Genomic DNA, 22,782 nt, shown 5'->3' with positions numbered 1-22,782 from the left:
GAAGGAAATGGCAACCCACTCCCGTACTCTTGCCTGGAAAATCCCATGGATGGAAGAGCCTGGTAGGCTACAGTCCGTGGGTCGCAAAGAGCTGGACATGACTGAGCAACTTCACCTTACCTCACCTTTTGTTCATGAAGCCAATTGATATAATATTCATTTACCTCACTTAGGAGAAACTTGAACAAACCCACCAGCCTCTGCAAAAGGAACATCAGAAACATCAAGAACCTGTGCATCAGTCTAAAAAAAGTCTGAATGAGGTAAGAAAAAATTTACAATCTTTTGCTTAATAATAATAGGTAATTACAAGTTAGCTTTTACCTTGGAAGTATTTTGTTTGAATACATTAAAATGTATAAATCCATGCTGTAAAAGATATCAGTTGTGCATAGGAGTATTATGAACACATCATAGAAATTTGGGAAGAAAAAATAAATTATTTAACACAATAGCTGATTTTTATTGAATGTATCAAAATTTAAGCAATCAATATGTGTTATGTCCTTTGAAAAATCCCCTTGGGACAGTACACACTTCTTTCCAAATATATTTGAAGCTTCTTTTTGTGGGGAGGTCCTTTAAAATGTGTTGCACATTATTTTAAATATAAGTAATTCTCTTTGTGGAAATTATTTTTGATCTAGGGAAATGTTATTAAGAGTTAAATCCAGTGAATAAAGTATATAGAGAGAATTTAACAATGGGAAGCAACCCAAGATAAATAAATGTGGATGAAACCATGGTATTATTTTCAATAGCAAAAATGGAAAACTACCAAAGTGTTGAAATGATTACATAAATTATGCTGCACTCACGGGAACATTATATAGCCTCTAAAAATTATCATTACAAAATCTATACAGCAATATAAAAAAATATTCCTTGTATAATGTTAAATGAAAAAGCCAGACAGAAATGTGTGCATAGATTGAGATTATGACTATGTAAAAAATATATGTAAATGAAAAATACTGCAAGGAACTATACCAGTAAGCTGAAAGTAGTTTTATTATGTAGATGGTATTAATATTTGGTTGTTTTATTACTTTTTAGGAAAATTTGTATAATGAAATTATATTCTTATATGAAATACATATCTTGGGGATCAAAAGCAAAATATAATTAAGATTGAATTTCTTACTTAGCTTTTACAATGCTTTAAAAATAGTTGTAGGAAAGGAGCTCTAAACATGAATTGAGCCCTAATTGTTCCAACTTTGAAATTAAATAAAATTTAATGTAAAGGCATTTTACAGGCTGTATTTAATTACCATATAAATGAGGAATATTTTCCCTCTTTTTTGCCAAAGATTATTTTTATGATTAAATTTCTAGTTTTTGAAATAATTATATAACCATAATCTCTTAAGTATTTTAGGTTTGAAGGTGAAATTGTATAAAAACAATAAAATATCACCAATTTTATATGGTTCAACCTAATTTAAAAAATGCACATAAATAATCTACTCTTCTTTATTGGCTCTCAAACACTTATAGGGCAATATCCTGAGTATATTTACTTTTCAGTGTACTACTAACAGCAGTTTTATTTCAGTCCCATAATGAAGATCCAGAAAAAGATAAAACACCACAAACCTGCAGAGAGAGAGATCTGGAGGAAGTAGCAAGGCAGTTAGAGATGGCCCACGAAGAGATCCGAAGGCTCGCTGATGAACTGCAAGGGAAGGAGAAGGTACAGCGCAAACTCGGTAAGCTGTGCTGACGGTGAACGTCTCTGACCATGTTTTAAATGTAAAGGTCCTGCTAAGGTAAAACACAAGTACAACTGAGAAAAAAATCTTCTAAGATAAACTCATAAAAGTCTGATATATAGTCTCATTTTCTACAGTGTCCAGAAGTTTTTGTCAAAGCATATCATAACTACCAAAAGGTGTACAACTCCAATACACCACCCAGTGCAAGAAATTTCCAGTGCTCCAGAAGCCCTGTCTCTTCTCCCTATGTCTACATACTCTCTCCTCCCGCAAAGTCATGACTAGTCCTAACTTTTAAGGCTATTTCTGAGTTTTAACTGCAGGGAGTATACATTCTTTAGCTTGTTTCTTTTGTTCAATATTATATTTGTGAGATTCATCCATATTGTTCCATGTAACAGTACTTTGTTCACTTTTGCTGTTTGTACTCTAGTGTTTCATTGAGTAAACATACTCCACTTATTTTATTTATCCCTTCTACTGTTGATAGACATTTATGTTGTTTCCAGTTGGTCTCTTATGAACAGTGCTGCTCTGAGTATTTTTGTCTTTATCTATACATTTCTGATTATGATATACCTCAGTAGAATTATTAGATCAGACGGTTAAGGATTTGTTCTGTGTTGGTAAATTACTGCCATGTTGTCTTCCAAATAGTTGTACTAATTTAAGCTCTGCTCAGTTGTGTATGAGTTGTTAGTTACTTCACATTCTTTGTCAGTGCTTGGTATTGTCAGTCTTATTAATTTTACCTTTTCTGGTGAGTTATGTAGTAGTATTTAACTGTGGCTTTACTTAACATTTCCCTGAGAGTTAACAATGTTGAAAATCCTTTCATATGATTGTTGTTGTTGCTTACTTAGGTATCAGTTCAGTTTGGTTCAATTGCTCAGTCATGTCCAATTCTTTGTGACCCCATGGACTGCAGCACGCCAGGCCTCCCTGTCCATCACCAACTCCCGGAGCCTACTCAAACTCATGTCCATTGTGTCGGTGATGCCATCCAACCGTCTCATCCTCTGTCATCCCCTTCTCCTCCCACCTTCAATCTTTCCCAGCATTACAGTCTTTTCCAATGAGTCAGATCTTTGCATCAGAGTATTGGAGTTTCAACCTCAGCATCAGTCCTTCCTATGAGTATTCAGGACTGATTTCCTTTAGGATTGACTGGTTGTATCTCCTTGCAGTCCAAGGAACTCTCAAGAGTCTTCTCCAATGCCACAGTTCAAAAACATCAGTTCTTTGGTGTTCAGCTTTCTTTATAGTCCAGCTCTCACATCCATACATGACTACTGGAAAAACCATAGCTTTGATTAGATGGACCTTTGTCGTCAAAGTAGTGTCTCTGCTTTTTAATACACTGTCTAGGTTTGTCACAGGTTTTCTTCCAAGGAGCAAGCGTCTTTTAATTTCATGGCTGCAGTCACCATCTGCAGTGATTTTGGAGCCCAAAAAAATAATGTCTGTTACTGTTTCTGTTGTTGCCCCAACTTCTTGCCATGAAGTGATGGGGCCACATACCATAATCTTTGTTTTTTGAATGTTGAGTTTTAAGCCAACTTTTTCACTCTCCTCTTTCATCTCCATCAAGAGGCTCTTTAGTTCCTCTTCACTTCCTTCCATGAGGGTGGTGTCATCTGCATATCTGAGGTTATTGATATTTCTCCCGGCAATATTAATTCCAGCTTGTGCTTCATCCAGCCAGGCATTTTACATTATGTCCTCTGCATATAAGTTAAATAAGCAGGGTGCCAATATACATCTTTGATGTACTCCTTTCCCATTTTGGAACCAGTCCATTGTTCCATATTCAGTTCTAACTGTTGCTTCTTGACCTGCATACAGGTTTCTCAGGGCAGGTAAGGTGGTTTGGTGTTCCCAGCTGTTTAAGAATTTTTCGCATTTTAATGTGATCCACACAGTCAAAGGTTTTAGCAGAGTCAATGAAGCAGAAGTAGATGTTTTCAGAAATTACCTTGCTTTTTCTGTGATCCAGCAGATGTTGGCAATTTGATCTCTGCTTTCTCTGCCTTTCCTCAATCCAGCTTGAACATCTGGAAGTTCTCAGTTCATGTACTATTTAAGCCTAGCTTGGAGAATTTTGAGCATTACTTTGCTAGGATGTGATATGAGTGCAATTGTGTGGTAGTTTGAACATTCTTTGGCATTGCCTTTCTTTGGGATTGGAATGAAAACTGACCTTTTCCAGTCCTGTGGCCACTGCTGTGTTTTCCAAATTTGCTGACATATTGAGTGCAGCACTTTCATAGCATCATCTTTCAGGATTTGAAATAGCTCTGCTGGAATTCCAACGCCTCCACTAGCTTTGTTTATAGTCATGCTTCCTAAGGCCCACTTGACTTGGCACTCCAGGATGTCTGGCTCTAGGTGAGTGATTACACCATAGTGGTTATCTGGGTCGTGAGGATCTTTTTTGTATAGTTCTCCTGTGTATTCTTGCCACCTCTTCTTAATATCTTCTGCTCTTGTTAGGTCCATAGCATTCTGTCCTTCATCGTGCCCATCTCTGCATGAAATGTTCCCTTGGTATCTCTAATTTCCTTGAAGAGGTCTGTAGTCTTTCCCATTCTATTGTTTTCCTGTATATCTTTGCATTGATCACTTAGGAAGGCTTTCTTATCTCTCCTTGCTATTGTTTGGAACTCTGCATTCAGATGGGTATATCTTTCCTTTTCTCTTTTGCCTTTCACTTCTCTTTTCTCAGCTATTTGTAAAGCATCCTCAGACAACCATCTTGCCTTTTGGCTTTGCTTTTTCCTGGGGATAGTTTTGATCACCACCTCCTATACAATGTTACAAACCTCTGTCCATAGTTCTTCCAGCCCTCTATCTATCAGATCTAATCCCTTGAATCTATTTATCTCTTCCACTGTTTAATCATAAGGGATTTGATTTATGTCATACCTGAATGGTCCAGTGGTTTTCCCTACTTTCTTCAATTTAAGTCTGAAATTTGCAATAAGGAGTTCATGATCTGAGCCACAGTCCCTGGCCTTGTTTTTGCTGACTGTATAGAGTTTCTCCATCTTTGGCTGCAGTGAATAGAATCAATCTGATTTCGGTATTGACCATCTGGTGATGTCCATGTGTAGTCTCTCTTATATTGTTGGAAGAGGGTGTTTGGTTTGCTATGACCAGTGCGTTCTCTTGACAAAACTGTTAGCCTTTGCCCTGCTTCATTCTGTACTCCAAGGCCAAACTTGCCTGTTTTACTCCAGGTATCTCTTGACTTCCTACTTTTGCATTCCAGTCCCCTATGATGAAAAGGACATCTTTTTTGGTGTTAATTCTAGAAGGTCTTGTAGGTATTCATAGAACCATTCAGCTTCTTTGGCATTTGTGGTTGGGGCATAGACTTGGATTACTGTGATACTGAGTGGTTTGCCTTGGAAATGAACAGAGATCATTCTGTCATTTTTGAGGTTGCACCCAAGTACTGCATTTTGGACTCTTTGGTTGACTATGAGGGCTACTCCATTTCTTCTAAGAGATTCTTGCCCGAAGTAGTAGATACTATGGTCATCTGAATTAAATTCACCCATTCCAGTCCATTTTAGTTCACTGATTCCTAAAATGTCGATGTTCACTCTTGCCATTTCCTGTTTGACCACTTCCAATTTACCTTGATTCATGGACCTAACATTCCAGGTTCCTATGCAATATTGCTCTTTACAGCATCAGACTTTTCTTCCATCACCAGTCACATCCACAGCTGGGTGTTGTTTTCGCTTTGGCTCTGTCTCTTCATTCTTTCTAGAGTTATTTCTCCACTCTTCTCCAGTAGCATATTGGTCACCTACTGACCTGGGGAGTTCATCTTTCAGTATTGTATCATTTTGCCTTTTCATACTGTTCATGGGGTTCTCAAGGCAAGAATACTGAAGTGGTTTGCCATTCCCTTCTCCAATGGACCACATTTTGTCAAAACTCTCCACCATGACCCGTCTGTCTTGGGTGGCCCTACATATAGCATGGCTCATAGTTTCATTGAATTAGACAAGGCTGTGATCCAAGTGATCAGTTTGGTTAGTTTTCTGTAACTGTGGCTTCCATTCTGTCCGCCCTCTGGTGGATAAGGATAAGAGGCTTGTGGAAGCTTCCTGAATGGAGTGACTGGCTGGAGGGGAATCTGGGTCTTGCTCTGATGGGCAGGGCTTTGCCTACACAAATATTAACTCAAAATGGACCACAGAGCTAAATGCAGGAGTTAAAACTATAAATGTTTAGAAGAAAACATAAGAGTGAATTTTTATGATCTGGGCATAGGCAATTATATGTTAGATATAACACCAAAAGCAAAAGTGATAAAATAAAGCCTAATAAATTGTACGTAATTGAAATTAAAATTTCTGTACTTCAAAAGATACCAACAGGAAAGTAAAAAGACAAACCGTGGACTGAGAGAAATGTTGCAAATCATGTGTTTGATGCAGAACTCATATCCAGACTATAGGAAGAATTCTTACTTATATATTCTTTTATGTTGGAGAAGGCAATGGCAACCCACTCCAATGTTCTTGCCTGGAGAATCCCAGGGACGGTAGAGCCTGGTGGGCTGCTGTCTGTAGGGTCGCACAGAGTCAGACACGACTGAAGCTACTTAGCAGCAGCAGCAGCAGCATTCTTTTATGTTATTATAAAAAGACAGTCCAACTTTAAAATGAACAGCTTGAGTAGACATATCTTTAGAGAAGGCATGTGAATGGCCAAAAGGCATATGAAGAGATGCTCAAAATCATTGATCACTAGGGAAGTGCAAATTAAATCTACAATGAGATCCCATTCCACACCCACTAGAATGGCTATAATAAAAAAGATAATGTCAAGTGTTGGCAAAGATGTGAAGAAGTTGGAACATTGTTGATGGGAATATAAAATGGTACAGACACTTTGGAAAACAATTTGGCATTTTCTCAAGGTGTTAAGTGTAAAAGTATCATGTGACCCAGGGGAAAGAAGATATGTATGTCCACTAAAAAGCTTGTATGAGAAATTAACACAACATTATAAGTCAACTATACTTCAATAAAATACATTTTAAAAAAAGTTGTATGTGAATGTTCGAAGCACGATTATTTACAGTACTAGCCAAAACATAGAAACAACTTAAATATCTATCATTGGTGAGTGGATAAACAAAATGTATATCCATCCTGTGCAGAAAATAGTTAAAATAGAAGACCTGACCCTGCTTTCCTTAGAAAGTCCTGTTTGTCAGGTTAGCCCTTGGCTAGCATCTGAGACGGAGAAGGCAATGGCACCCCACTCCAGGACTCTTGCCTAGAAAATCCCATGGACGGAGGAGCCTGGCTGTAGTCCATGGGGTCGCGAAGAGTTGGACATGACTGAGCGACTTCACTTTCACTTTTCACATTCATGCATTGGAGAAGGAAATGGCAACCCACTCCAGTGTTCTTGCTTGGAGAATCCCAGGGACGGGGGAGCCTGGTGGGCTGCCATCTGTGGGGTCGCATAGAGTCAGACACGACTGAAGCGACTTAGCAGCAGCAGCAGCAGCAGCAGCAGCAGCATCTGAGAACTTGGATTTGGAGAAGGTTCCCTCCCCCCCCAGTTTATAACAGTGGCTGACTGTGCCTGACCTGTTTGTACAATGTGGTTTATGCTAAAACCTGCTTTCCTTCTGAGAGTCTGGAATTCTGGTATGTTCTAGGCAGAAGGTGGTGTCTGTGTGAGTAGCCCCCAATAAAAACTTTGGCTGCTGAGTCTGTAATGAATTTTCTTGGCAGACTTTTCATGTGAATTGTCAAATTCATTGCTGGAGAAATTAAGCCCATCCTGTATAACTGCTGAGAGACGACTCTTGGAAGCTCGTGCCTGGTTTCCTCTGGCCTTTGCTTGATGTACCTTTTCTGTGTGATTGGGAATGATCTTTTGTAAGATTCATGTTGGTCTCTTACTTCTGGAAGATTCCTCAACTTGCCATTATAGGAGGCCTATCAGCTGTATCATTGGTGATGAGTAGGCCACAGGCGGCAAAGTGATAAAACCTAGGTTAGAGAATGCACATTCAGTAGACTCCAGTGCCCCATATACTTTCTCTATGCCATTCTGCAATCCTCATACAATTCTTGAATAGTACCAAAAGTTATTTCTTAAATTTTTCTATTTTGCTATTTCTAGGAACAGCTGGTGAAATTCTAAGTATTATTAATTTCAGGCATTAATTTTAAGAATTTATGTGTGTAATTCCTTTTTACTAAATTTGTAATACCATGCTTAAAAACTTTTAGCTATTCCTTTTCTTTACAGTGGTCCAAACTCTTTAGCATAGTATCTGGTTAGGGAAACAGGGAAAGATTACATGATCAGACAATATCAGGGATAGGAAGAAACCTAAGATGTAGTAGGAACGTTAAGAGGGGACTCTGGGAGAGCTTCCTGGAGGAGGTGAAATTTATGCAGAAACTCAGAGGACAGCCATCAGAAAGAAAGTATCCCAGAGGGTCACTTGAAATTTGATTATTATGCTAATCATTTGCTCCTTACGCAAATATATTGCTCTTTTTTTCTTTTAGCTTCTGCACTTGAGAAGGCTCAACTAGAAATTGAGAAATTGAAAGAAAATTTGATAAAGCTGAAAGAAAATGGTGAGTAATTTTAACAGATATTATAATATTTAATAATAAAACATTAACAGTAATATAATTTATGTTAAGTAATATTATTAAACAATATTTAATAAATAATTATATTACTGCTAATTCTATTATTACTATCTCTACCATCTTATTACACTTACTACCACTTGTTGCTTACTAACATATACTCTATGAGGCATTTTGCATGCATTATCTCTAATCCTAACATCAATGCCAAGTTGTAGTATTATTCTAACCATTTCATAGATAAAGAAACTGAGTCATGGCAAGGTTAAATGAATTATCCAGTAGCTACATTAAGTATTAGAGCTAAATGTCTGACTGCAAAACCTTTGGTTAACACAAACAATACGTGTTATACTGGGACCACTGAGGTTGCTGCTACTAAGTCGCTTCAGTCGGGTCCGACTCTGTGTGACCCCACAGACAGCAGCCCACCAGGATTCCCCGTCCCTGGGATTCTCCAGGCAAGAACACTGGAGTGGGTTGCCATTTCCTTCTCCAGTGCATGAATGTGAAAAGTGAAAGTGAAGTCGCTCAGTCGTGTCCGACTCTTAGTGACCCCATGGACTGCAGCCCACCAGGCTCCTCTGTCCATGGGATTTTCCAGGCAAGAGTACTGGAGTGGGGTGCCATTGCCTTCTCTGACCACTGAGGTTAAGACACTGTATAATGCATTTAACAACACCTCTATGGGGTCGCACAGAGTCGGACATGACTGAAGCAACTTAGCAGCAGCAGCACCCTAATTTGGCTATGTATAAATGACACTAGCTATAGTGAAATAGAATGAAATTTGAGTGTTATAATGATAGTAGCTACAAATATAATTTAAAATATGTCTACTGGTTTTAAAGTTATAAAACTAGGTTTATTTACCCTGTGATGTTATAATTTATAGTAAGTAACATGTATTTCGGAGAAGGCAATGGCACCCCACTCCAGTACTCTTGCCTGGAAAATCCCATGGATGGAGGAGCCTGGTGGGCTGCAGTCCATGGGGTCTCTAAGAGTCGGACACGACCGAGCGACTTCACTTTCACTTCTCACTTTCATGTATTGAAGGAAAAGGCAACGCACTCCAGTGTTCTTGCCTGGAAAATCCCAGGGACAGGGGAGCCTGGTGGGCTACCGTCTATGGGATCGCACAGAGTCGGACACGACTGAAGCGACTTAGAAGCAGCAGCAGCAGCAACATGTATTTGGTCTTCACCCTAATAAAGTTGTCTTTTGTCATGACATGAAGACTTTTGGAAAGTCCCTAGGTAACCAAAGGATAGGCTTCCCTGGTGGCTCAGTGGTAAAGAATCCACCTGCAGAAGATGTGGGTTCAGTCCCTAGGTCGGGAAGATCCCTTGGAGGAGGAAATGGCAACCCACTCCAGTATTCTTGCCTGGGAAACCCCACAGACAGAGGAGCCTGGTGGGCTACAGTCCATGTGGTCACAAAGAGTCAGACACAACTGAGTGACTGAACACACACACGCACACGCACATTAACAACGTTATTTCAGGTCAGGGTAGATAAGGGTTGGATGAGAATATCCGCTCTGAACCTAACTGTATAGGTTGATTTTTAAAATATAATTTTATTTATTTATTTATTATTGACTGTGCTGAGTCTGTGTTACCTCACGAGCTTTTCTGTAGTTATGGAGAGCAGGGGCTACTCTCTATTTGCAGTGTGTGGGCTTCTGATTGTAGTAGCTTCTCCTTGCAGAGCATGGGCTTCAGGGCACCTGGGCTTCAGTAGTTGCAGCTCCCAGGCACTAGAGCAGTGGCTCAGCAGTCGTGGTGCTCGGGCCTAGTTGCTCTGCGGCATGAGGGATTTTCCTGGATCAGAGATGGAATTCATATCTCTTGCATTGGCAGGCGTATTCTTTACCAGTGAGCCACCAGGGAAGCCCTAGCTTGATGTTTTGAAAAACAGAAAGCCTATATTCCATTTGTGATAAGCAGAACAGTACTAATTTTAGTGACTTATGTAAAACTGTATTTTTAAGATTTGTGAAAATTAAAAATACTGGTAATATATAGTATAGAGAAATAGACAATGCCATTGTGAAAATATAGCTTTGTACAATCTTTCTGAAGAATAATTTGGCAGGCTCTGTCAAATTTTTTAAATGTGCATGTCTTCTGATCCAGCTATGTCATTTCTTTCTAGGGATTTATTTTTGGGGAAATAATGTCATAAGGACTTAGAGATTGATGAACAAGGAAAATCCTTGTATAATTGTTTACAAGAATAAGCATTGGCAGCAAAGCTAAATCTTCATCAGTAGGGGGAAAGTGACATTGAAATGGCAATTTGGACAGTGGCTTACTATGCAGAACAAGATGAGGTACTGCATTAACAAATCATGGTATATTAATAAGATGGACTCAAAAGGAACAAATTATCAATAAAATACAGGTGAATCCCCCAAATACTGTATATATTGAGTGAAAGTAGCCTGAAACAAACATGTGTATTGTAAGATTTAATTTATATGAAAACCAAGAATGAGCAAAACTATTAATAGTCTCTGTGATAGAAAGTGACTATAGGGGTGGGTGGGAGTGGAGAACCGACTGAAAAGGATTTGAGGATATATTATGGTTTGATGAAAATGTTCTGTATCTTTTTGAAGGCAAGTTCACAAGTATATAAAATTTTCAAAATTCATTAAACTGAACACTTACGATATGTTTGCTATATTATATATAAATTATACCTCAATTAAAAAATAGTTCCAAATAAAAAATGGAAAATGACATTAGGTATACTATCCTGTAAAGATGTCCGTGATATATTCACAGGCAGTAAATTTGCAGACAGTGTTGTGTAGCACTGTTCAAAATTTTTTTAAACTGCATATGCAAAAGTTAGAACAAATCTTGCCTTCCGTATATGTATATGGATTGTGAATTTTTTTTTCCTTTTTGGTGTGTTTTCAGCATTTTTAAAGTTAAAAATTCACATGCTAAGGAGAAAAGGGGGATAGCAAGGGAAACAAAAAAATTAAGAAAAAAAAAATTAATACAAGTTAAAAACCAACAGGCAATGAAGAAGGAAGACAAAGGAAACTTTACAGCAGCAAAAGAAAAATAGGAGAAACATAAGTGAAAAAAAGAAACAGCTGCTGATCCAAGAAAATTACCAGCAACAAGTTTATACTGTTGAAACTGATGAGTGCTAGAAAGAGCAGATCTCAACATGAGGTGCTGAGGTGAGAGTGGCCTACAGGCAGAGGTGCTACAGGAGAAAGATGATTTGGGTGAATTAACCTGATTTCACTTGGCCAGTCTGTTCACTGCTCCTAGCTCAGTGCATCAGCTGTCTGTGCGGGTCCTACCGTTAACAAGTGCAAGAGAAGTACCAAGGAACACATGAGGGGTGTAAGAGAGACTTCCCAGGTGGTGCTTGTGGTAAAGAACCCACCTGCCAATGCAGGAGACGTGAAAGCTGCAGGTTCAATCCCTGGGCTGGGAAGATCCCCTGGAGGAGGGCATGGCAACCCACTTCAGTACTCTTGTCTGGAGAATCCCATGGACAGAGGAGCCTAGCGGGCTACAGTCCATAGGGTCACAAAGAGTTGGACATGACTGAAGCGACTGAGCATACACGCATGTAAGAGAGATGGGACCACAGGAGCCTAGGAAGATGATTTTCTTGGTCATTTGGGTTTTAGAAGGCAGGTTCAATTGTTTTAAAATTCCGGGTCCTAGAAGAACCTCTATTGCTGGAAACACTGCTCTGAAAAAGTCCAACTCACTAGACTGGCATGAGAATTGACAAAACATTCTGTTCTGTTTCATGAGTTGGTACAACATTCTAGGGCTGGACTTGAGAGTCTAGCAGCTCTTCTTTGCAGAGAATCACATGTGCAGAGACATGGTAGAACTGACAAGAACAGCAGGAAATAGCACTTCCTCAGTTTTTAGACTTAATGCCCCCAAATTAAAGTCAATCCATGGACTTCTTTGGTTGTCCAGTAGTCAAGAATCTACCTGCCCATACAGGGAACACAGGCTGGATCCCTGTCCAGGAGGATCGCACATGCCGTGGGGCATCTAAGCCCATGTGCCACAACTTCTGAGGCTGTGCTTCACAAGAGAAGCCACTGAGCTGAGAAGCCTGCGCACATCAGCAAAGAGTAGCACCCGCTCTCAGCAGCTAGAGAAATACCACGCACAGCATCGAAGACTAGTGCAGCCGAAAATAAATTAATTAATTGGAAAAAACTTCAGTCCAATTGAATCAATTGCATTTTCTTTGTTTTAGACTCAGTTGACCTACGGAAAGCAAAGGAACATAATCAGAGACTGGATGAGGAAATTCTGGCTCTAAGAAATCGGGTTCGATCACTTGACTCAGAAAAAAAAGTACTTGGAGAAGAGGTAAGTTGTTTAATTAAATTTGTTCCTAGAGTTAATTTAAATGTGTATAGACTAACAGCAGTTAGAGCAGCCTAAATGGATAATACATCATCCATTGGTCATTAGTGAAGTCTGATTCTGGTGGCTATAACATGGCAGGTAGATGCTATACCCTGACCTGGACATTTTGTATCAGTATTTCTGCTTCATACATTTTAACCACATATGCTGAACAGTAATGTTATTGCTATTTTGCTTCAATGGCATCTTTTCTTTTTAATAAGGATTTAGATAATAGTTTATACTTTTCACATTTACCAAAGTTTGAGTTTGTTAATACTAAACACTTAGTTGCATTATGTTTTTGAATCATTTTTAATATGCACTTCCAGGTTCTAGATACACTATGCTGCTGCTGCTGCTGCTAAGTCGCTTCAGTCGTGTCTGACTCTGTGCGACCCCATAGACGGCAGCCCACCAGGCTCCCCTGTCCCTGGGATTTTCCAGGCAAGAATACTGGAGTGGGTTGCCATTTCCCTCTCCAGTGCGTGAAAGTGAAAGGTGAAAGTGAAGTCGCTCAGTCGTGTCTGACTCCTAACAACCCCATGGACTGTAGCCTACCAGGCCCCTCCATCCATGGGATTTTCCGGGCAAGAGTACTGGAGTGTTATGTCACTTCAATTTCAGTTCTGTTCATTTCACAATCATCTCTCTGGTATCTAATACAATGCCTGGCACACACTCTAAGTGCTCAAGAAATTTTGTTGCAAGAATGAGTAGTTATTCATTAGGATGGCTATTATCAAAACAATAACAAATAACAAATGTTGTTGAGGATGTTGAGAAATTAGAACCCTTTGTATATTGTTGTTAAGAATGTAAAATGGTACAGACACACTCGAAAACGGTATGTACTCCCTTTAAAAAGTAAACATAGAGTTACCAACAGTTCTGCTTCTGGTTATATACCCAAAAGAATTGAAAGCAGGCACTTGAACAGAGATTTATTCACTCATATTCATAGCCAAAAAGTTAAAGCAACTCAAGTATCCATTGACAGATGAATGGATAAACAAAGTATGGTGTGTGTGTGTGTGTGTGTGTGTGTGTAATAGGGCCTTAAAAAGAAAAGATATTTTAACATATGTTACAGCATAGGTGAAACTTGAAGCCATTATACTGCTTAAACAAGTCACACAAAGACAAATAGTGCATAATTCCATTTATATGAGGTACCTAAAGTGGTCAAAAATCACAGAGATAGAAAGTAGAATAGTGGTTTCTAGGGGCTGTGGGAAAGGGCAGGATGAGGAGTTCTTGCTTAATGATTAGAGTTTCAGTTTTGCAAGATGAGAAGAATTCTGGAGATGGATGGTGGTGATGGTTACATAATAATGTGAATATGCTTAGTGGTTCTCAACTACATACTTAAAAATGGTTACAATGGTAAATTTTGTGTTATGTATATTTTATCATAATTTTAAAATGCAATCATAAGAATAAATAAACACTGTTCAAGTTGTCTAAATCTCTATAAATTTGTACATGTAATACTGATAAAATATATTCAATGTATTTTAAACATGTTTGTGTATGTTTTACATATGTATACATATATATTTGAATTTCCCTGGTGGCTCAGATGGTAAAGCATCTGCCTACAGTGCGGGAGACCTGGGTTCGATCCCTGGGTCAGGAAGATCCTCTGGAGAAGGAAATGGCAACCCACTCCAGTACTCTTGCCTGGAAAATCCCATGGACGGAGGAGCGTAGTAGACTACAGTCCATGGGGTCACAAAGAGTCGGACACGACTGAGCGACTTCACTTCACATATATATTTATATATGTTTGCTCAGTCATGTCCATCTCTTTCTCAACCCCATGGACTGTAGCCTATCAGGCTCCTCTGTCCATAGAATTCTCCAGGCAAGAATACTAGAGTGGGTAGCCATTCCCTTCTCCAGGGAATCTTCCCAACCCAGGGATTGAACCTGGGTCTCCTACATTACAGGCAGATTCTTTACCATCTGAGCTACCAGGGAAACCACCCCCCCCCAAAAAAAAAAATATATATATATATACACACACGCAAAGAGTTGGACATGACTGGGCGACTGAACAACAACACACATACATACATGTGAGATAAAGTTCAGGAAGGGTATATCCGAAACATTGTTACTTCTGGAAAGGGAAATGAAATTGTGGCACAAAGTTATGTGAAGGAAAAGATCACTTTTTAGTCTATATACCTATATGTTTAAATTTTTCGCACAAAGAATGTATTCATGTATAACCTATATATTTTGTAAATAAAGCAACCCCCTCCCACTTTGTATTTAAAATGCGTTTGTATTTCAGGTTGAACGACTTAAAAGACGAACATGTGAAGCTCAAGAGAATAAGCATCTTGGAAACCACTCTCCTGGAAAAACTGTGGGTACTGAACAGAAAGTAGAGGTAGTAAAGTTCTGTTATTTCTGACTTCTCATTTTGAAGTGAGCTGCATTTTACAGCTGGGCGCTGAGCACGTGCTACTCTTTTCTTGCCTGCCTTTTCCTATTGCCTTGCCAGAGTGTGGAGAAAGAAATTTGAGTATAGAGGATAGGATATGTTTCTATTCACTTCCTCCCCACAGGGAATGATTAATATGAAAAATATAATGGGTTTTGTTAAGGAAAAAAGAATCTTACAAAAATACAACCAATATGGGCATTTTTAATCGTCAAAATGAAGTTGCTTTATAGCATCAACCAGTGGTAGGGGAGTGGGTAGTGGGAACCACATGTCAGAGAGAACTAAAATATGGTTTAGGCTCTAGTGTGTACAGCTTCCAGTCTTTTCAGCACAGTCAGCCTCTGAAGTGGTGGGCAAAATGATCAAACACAAGGCAGATTGTAGCAAGAGCCGGTGTGTCATACAGAGGGTGGTTTCAGACTTTCAGCTCAAAGAGAGGTGGTTTTGCTGCAGCCTTTTCTCTTGTACACCTAAGATGAGTAATGTTGCTTGTTGCTGAGCGATCTCCTTCACTGGAACTTGTCTTTTTTACTGTAACTCCCTGGGCCCTACACCCCCCACCTCCTGGGTATCAAGGAAATTATAGCCACTGGATTTCTTGATGCCCTACCCAAGGAGCCAATGTTCTTCTTGTCTTCCAAAACTCTTTCCTAGGTAATAATGCATTTTGTAGGAAGGAAGGAAAGGAGAAAAGGTAGGAAGGAAAGAAGGTGGAGGAAGAAAAGAATAAAGGAAGGAGGGTGCTGGAGGGAGGAAAGAAAATGAGGAAGGTAGGGAAGAAGGAATTTCCAGGCAAGATTTCAGGATTCTTTACCAGAATTTCTCCCAGGCAACCCAGAATGGTGGCACTCTGATTTAAAGTTGACTTAATTAACTTCTTATTTATCCTTCTGTATGAATAAAGGTATACATATCTTCATTCATATAGAAGCATTTTGAATATTTATTCAGATTTCCTCCTTTCCTTCCTTTTCTTTTTTTCTTTCTGTTTTTACTAAAATGCCTCTGGAGATCCTTCCATATCATACAAAGAGATCTCCCTCATTGTTTAGAGCAGCTAGCATTCTGTTGTGTGGATGTACTATAATGTATTTAACCAGTCTCCTGTTGATGGGCACTCAAGTTATTTCTAGTCCTTTGCATATTTATACAGGTGTTTCTGTAGGATAGAGTCACAAAAATGGGATTATAATGTTGGAGAGTAGATGCATCAGTCATTTTGGTCAGTGTTGCCAGATACTGCTCAGTGGAAATTGCATCATTTTCCTTTTCCCTCAGCAGTGTATGAGAAAGATAGTTTCCCAGAGACTCACTAACTGAATATATTGTCATATATTTGCATTTAGTAAACATGCAAATGTTTATGAAATCTTTACCAAATGCAAATGAGAATGGGTATCTCAGTGTAGTTTTCGTTTCAGTCATCTAATGGTAGTGAGATTGAGCATTTTTCAAATGTTTAAAAGTTATTTGTTTCTTCTATAAAGTTAATTTCACTAAATATTTAATACAGTATAAAATACATATTTTAAGAGTTAAGTTCAATGAGCTTTGACAAAGGTATACATCTCTATAACCACAACCATTGCAATCAAGAAAATAACATATTCGTTAACCTAAAACCTTCCCTCACCTTTTGCTATCAGTTCCTCCCACTCCACCACTTTCTATGACCATACCATTTCTAGAATTTTAAATAAATAGAATCATCTAGTATATGCTCTTGTGTTTGGCTTCTTTCACTTATTAATATAATAATGCTTTTGAGATTTATCCATGTTGTTTCCTGTATCGGTAGTTCATTTTTAAACTGCTAAGTAATATTCCTGTATATATAGATATACTATGCATTGTTTATCTAGCCACTGGTTGTTTTCAGCTACTATGAAAAAGCTGCCACTAGTATTCACAAACCAGTCTGTTTTTTTTCCCTCTTAGATACCTAGCAGTGGAATTACTGAATCACAGAGCAAGTGCATGTTTAATTTTATAAGAAACTGTTAGATTGTCTTCCACTTTGTGATGAATAATGCTGGTATGAACATTCATGTACACATTTTTGTGTGAACAAGTTTTCATTTTTCTTCAGTATGTGCATAGGAATGGAAATGCTGCATCATATATTAATTCTATATTTAACTTTTTGTAGAACTCCCAGACTATTTTCCAAAGCAGTTGTACCATCTACCATTCCCATCAGCAGTGTATAAGTGCTCCAGTTTCTCCATGTCTTACCAACACTCGTTACATTTTGTCTCTTTTATTATAGCCATCTTAATGGGTATGAAGTGATGTCTCAGTATAGTTTTGATTTGCATTTCCTGATTGACTAATGATACTTAGTGTATTTTCTTATGCTTATTGGCCATTTCTTGAGCTCATCATTACCTTGCACAGGTCCACATTTCCATCTGGTACCATACTTCTTCAGCCCAAAGAACATTGTTTAACATTTCTTCTAGTGCAGATATAGTGATAAACTTTTCTGATTTTTTGTCTCCAAAAGTCTTTGTTTTACTTGTTTTTTTTCTATTTTTTTCTTTACTGTAGTAAAGTACATATAACAGAAAATTTACCTTGTTAATGATTTTTAAGTGTACAGTTCAGTGATATTAAGCACCTTCATATTGTTTTTCACCCTTCACCACCATCCACCTCTAGAACTTTCTTCATCTTGCAAAACTGAAACTCTATACCCATTAAACAATAACTCCTTTTTTGCTACAAGTTTGCACTTTCATCTCAGAGGATTTGTTAACAAAGGATTTGTTAACAAAGTAAGCCACTCGTCATATACAAATAAATAATACAGATATATGTTAGAGAATTATCTAGCTTACTTTCAACATACTAACATTAACAGAAAAGAGAAATAGAAAGAGCAGAGAATACATCAACAAAGTGGGTTTTGACCAACATCTAGACTTAAACAGCGCTGGGAAGTCCCCTGTCACAGCACATCTGGAGTCCCAGTTGGGAAAGGGTCCCAGGCAGCATGTTGGCTCCGTGGGTGAGACTTCAGAGATTGCAGTTCAGGGTTCCCACTTATAATCCCAGGACAGATGCAAACTGGTATCATCATCAATCTGTGACCAAATTGCAAGCCTGGTTTCCTGTTAATGCTGTTTGTTTTGTTTTGTAAAACTTGAAATGTTGCTAAGCCTGGGATGAGATGGTTGGATGGCTTCATTGACTCGATGGACATGAGTTTGAGTAGTCTCCAAGAGTTAGTGATGGACAGGGAAGCCTGGCGTGCTGCAGTCCATGGGGTCTCAAAGAGTTGGACATGACTGAGCGACTGAACTGAACTGAACTGAAGCCTGGGGCTTGGTTAGCCAGGCCCCCCTTCAGGGGTTCAACAATCTCAAGATTCTCCCCCATCTTACCTATGGTGCTGCAAGTCTTGCACTCACAGCGGGCAGTCATTCCCAGTCAGGGCAGTGTCCAGGCAGGTTAGAAGCAAGGTCAGAGGCCTTCTCTGCTTTGTCTCTGAAGCCTAAACAGGACTATTTATTTAATTTCCCTAACACTCCTCATTCTGCCCTTCCCTCCCAGCCTTGGCAACCACCATTCTACTTTCTTTCTCTATGGTTTTGACTACTCTGAGTACCTCATTTAAGTGGAATCATACAGTGTTTGTTTTTTTGTGACTTTCTTATTTCAGTTAGCATGAGGTCTTCACAGTTCATCAGTGTCACAGCATATATAATTTTAATATGATGTATTAATCTTTTAAATCATGTAAAAAACAAAAAGTGGCGTTTCAAGCCATTGTTACAATAATACTAGCTTTTATAATTGCGCATATATTTACCTCTACTGAGATCTTTATTTTTTCATATGGCTTTGAGTGACTGTCTAGTATCCTTTGATTTCACTCTATACGAGTCCTTGTAGGATTTCTCATAGGGTAGTGGTAGCAAAGTCTCTCAGCTTTTGTTGATCTGGGAATGTCTTCATTTCTTCCTCACTCTTGAAAAGACAGTTTTGCTGGATATGGGATTCTTAGTTGACAGGTTTTTTTCTTCCAACATTTTTAATGTATCAGCCCACTGCCTTCTGGTCACTAAAGCTTCTAATGAGAAATCTGCTGATAATCTCATTGAGGATCCATTGTATATGACGAGTCACTTCTGTCTTGCTGTGCTTTCACGATTATTTCTGTCTTTGTCTTTTGGTAGTTTGATTCTACTGTGTCTCAGTGTGGGTCTCTTTGAGTTTATCCTCTTGCAGCTCACTGAGCTTGTTGGATATCTATATTTAAGTCTTTAATCAAATCATCATTTTCTTTTGTTTTTAATGGTGACCCTGTTTGTGGCCCATTCCTTGTTCTGTCATTCATAAAGCAACCTGAAGGAGGCTGCTCTAGGAAGCAACACCAAGGTGAACTTAGAATTACAAGACTTGTCCTTCACAGGGGTGATACCTGTGAAGGATAAAAGGAAGGAGTAGACATGGGCAGGCAAAACCTTCAGGTCATAATATAGTTCTCACATCTGTTCAAGAAAAGAGAAAAAGAAGGAAAATCGGTTAAGAAGAACCTCAGACTATATTGCAGCCCTGAGAAGTCTAACCCAGGCCAACAGGGAGCTTTGGCACAGTAATAACCTGTAGAGGTTCCACACTGGCCAGAAATGGCCAGGCTTTATTATTCTCACTATGCTCAGTCATTCACTGGAGGCTGCCTGGAAAGAACATGGCATGTTCTTTCTTGAAGTGAGATATGATACCTTGTGGCCCTCTGTATCGTAGAATTCTTGACAATAGAGAAGACCCTTGTAGAATAATTGGTTAATCTACCTTCCTCTATGATAGATGTTGTCTATGACATTCTGGATAAATGAGAATCTATCCTATTTTTAAAGATGTTCCAAAAAGAAGATCATGCAGTTTTTCTCCCTAAAGTATTAGAAAATTTTTTCTGTCTAATCTCAATTGTCTAGGCTGTGATAGAAACCAGTTTTCTTTTCCTTGTCATTAAGGCTTGAAATATGTGTGGGTTCCTAAAATAATAAAGCTTTATATTGACTCTCAGTGATCCTCTCACCTACTTCATCCCATATAGAGCCAGCTGGAAAGGGGCACTGAGGAACACTGTAAGTAAATGCTTCTTCTCTATAAAGTAGAAGGTCTCTAAAATTAGAGAAGTTACTTAAGAAATTAAGTAGTCAATTATACTTAAATGATTTTTAAAGTCATTTCCTGAGGAAAGAGGATGTAACTATAAATAGGTTTTTGCTTTCAAAGTTCTCTCTTAATCTTTTATGAAGGAAAAAACCTCAAGCTTCCTTGATTATGTTTAGTAGCTGGATGGTGGTGATATCAATAAGTATTAAGTCAAGGGTCTTAGCAGGGGAAAGAAGTGAACTGAGTACTGTAATCAGTAGGTAGAGAATAGCGGCACTTTTCCTTGAGCTCATTTCCAGATTTTGACCTAGTGCCATGCTTTCCTTGTCATGGATCTTCAGCTTTCAGACAGGTCTTGGGAAAGTGAAAGTTACTCAGTCGTGTCTGACTCTTTGCAGCCCCATGAACTGTAGCCTGCCAGGCTCCTCTGTCTATGGAATTCTCCAGGCAAGAGTACTGGAGTGGCTAGCCTTTCCCTTCTCCAGGGGATCTTCTCAGCCTAGGGACTGAACTCAGGTCTCCCGCATGACAGGTGGATTCTTTACTGCCTGAGCCAGCAGGGAAGCCCAAGAATACTGGAGTGGGTAGCCTATCACTTCTCCAGGGGATCTTCCCAACCCAGGAATCAAACTGGGTTCTCTTGCATTGCAGGCAGATTCTTTACCAGCTGAGCTGCCAGGGAAGATGCCAGGTACTCAGTGTCTCATGCAATTATCCTGACCTATAGTTACTTTATTTTCTGTGTCCTACAAAAAAGTAAGTAAAAGGATAGAAACTAATATTTGAGTACCTATAATGTTTCAGTGACTTTACTGAGAGTTGGGGCAGGGGGGTTGACATAATTCGCTTAAGGTTAGCAGGCCTTTGGAGAGCTTAGGTATTGTTCACCTTGCTTTACAGATGAGGAAACCAAGATCACAGATGCACAAATGTAGAAGTCAGGATTTCAGATTTCAACTAACTACAAAGCTCTTTTTTTTGCCAGTATAATTTCCAAACTGTGTTTCAGAGATTCTTGCTGTTCATAGGTCCAAATCTCTAGATCTTCTACCTCTGCATCAGCCAGAGACGCCTCCATTTGTGGGCACTGTGCAGTTTCTCCATAAGAATTCTTCTGAAGATAAAAGGAAGAGAGAAGCCCTGTAACTTCAAAAGGACAAGTAATTTAGAAAACCACTCCCTTAAGTCAAACAGACTCCTCCATATATGACTGTGTTCTTTATCCATTTTTACATGCAGACAGATTTACCATTAAATAGGCTGTCTTAGTGCTACCAGTATGCATGTTCTAAAAGAAAATGCTTAGTTGCAGCATGTGAACTCTTACTTGTAGTATGTGGGATCTAGTTCCCTGACCAGGGACTAAACCTGGCCCCCTGCATTGGAAGCGTGAAGTCTTAGCCACTGGACCACCAGGGAAGTCCCAGAAGATGCTTAAAATGGAAGATATGCTAAGTATCTGGCAGGAATAAAAAGTAGTCATGATGTATTTATCATCGGTCACATGCGTGATCTTGTTTTACTAACATAACCTTATATAATCCTTATAACAGCCCTCCCCAACGTGAGTAGGTATGTTCTGTTTCATACTTGAGTAGAGGAACTTGATAACTTAAGAGGCACAACCAGGAATTGATCCATGTCTGTCTGGCCTTAGAGACCATTTTCTACATCATACCAACTCTCTTGAGTATTCATAGAGGGAGCGTATTATAATGCACGGAGTCTACAGCACACCCAGCGCTGAGCACGTCCCTGTCTGGAGGTGATGACCCGGCAGCATTTTATTCTCTGCAGCGCCTGCATCTGCTATTTCCTTTGACTGTGCCCATGAGAGAGGAGAGCGTGGCACAAGCACGTGCTGGGGGTGGAGGTGGGGGATAGCAGTCACTCTTGTCCATACGGTGCCTGGGAGGCACAATTTGGCTCAGAGTGTTAGATAGCCCCCACCCTTCAGATAGTAGAACACTGCAAGTGGAAGATTCTGAGCTGTTACGTGTTCTCCAGAGTTGTTGGCAGTTACCCCGTGCCAGTGAGGCGATCCCCTAGAAGTCTGTTCATTCACCTCTTTGCTTACTGTTGGCTGACAGGTGAGGTAGGCTCCCTTCAGTGGCCTAGAGATCACTATGTCCATTGCTTATTTCCCACAGTATTGTGACCCCTTTCCTGTGTTTTTCTGCTTTAAACTTTGATCATCAGTCTCATGAAATACATAAATCACCTAAATAAATGTATGGCTGTCTTTAGTATGCCACAAATTATGGTAAATTTCAAGTATATATCCTTTTGAAAATCTCTCTCTTGGAAATTATAGCATTTAAGTACATGGCATTCTTGTATAGAGAAAACACAAAAGAAATGGGCGGAGCGTTCATTTTTAAGAGTTGAAAACATTTTCTGCACTTGGCACTCGGTCG

General features: G+C 39.1%; 1 protein-coding gene across 6 annotated transcripts in view; it reads left to right on the top strand.

Annotated features, from left to right (window-relative positions):
• CCDC30 (coiled-coil domain containing 30) overlaps positions 1-22,782 on the top strand; it is a 141,533-nt gene that overhangs the window by 31,620 nt on the left and 87,131 nt on the right. For 5 of the 6 annotated variants that reach the window (XM_044945156.2, XM_044945159.2, XM_044945155.2 and 2 more), the window contains 5 exons: positions 174-263; positions 1,559-1,712; positions 8,276-8,347; positions 12,626-12,741; positions 15,083-15,181. In XM_044945156.2, coding sequence (XP_044801091.1) covers positions 174-263; positions 1,559-1,712; positions 8,276-8,347; positions 12,626-12,741; positions 15,083-15,181 — 531 coding nt within the window. The remainder of the gene's footprint in view (positions 1-173; positions 264-1,558; positions 1,713-8,275; positions 8,348-12,625; positions 12,742-15,082; positions 15,182-22,782) is intronic. The other variant, XM_044945157.2, reaches the window with a different exon arrangement.

This window comes from Bubalus bubalis, chromosome 6 (genome assembly GCF_019923935.1).
Source record: "Bubalus bubalis isolate 160015118507 breed Murrah chromosome 6, NDDB_SH_1, whole genome shotgun sequence".
In the NCBI taxonomy this organism is placed as follows: Eukaryota; Metazoa; Chordata; class Mammalia; order Artiodactyla; family Bovidae; genus Bubalus; species Bubalus bubalis.
This window is presented reverse-complemented; position numbering and strand designations above follow the sequence as displayed.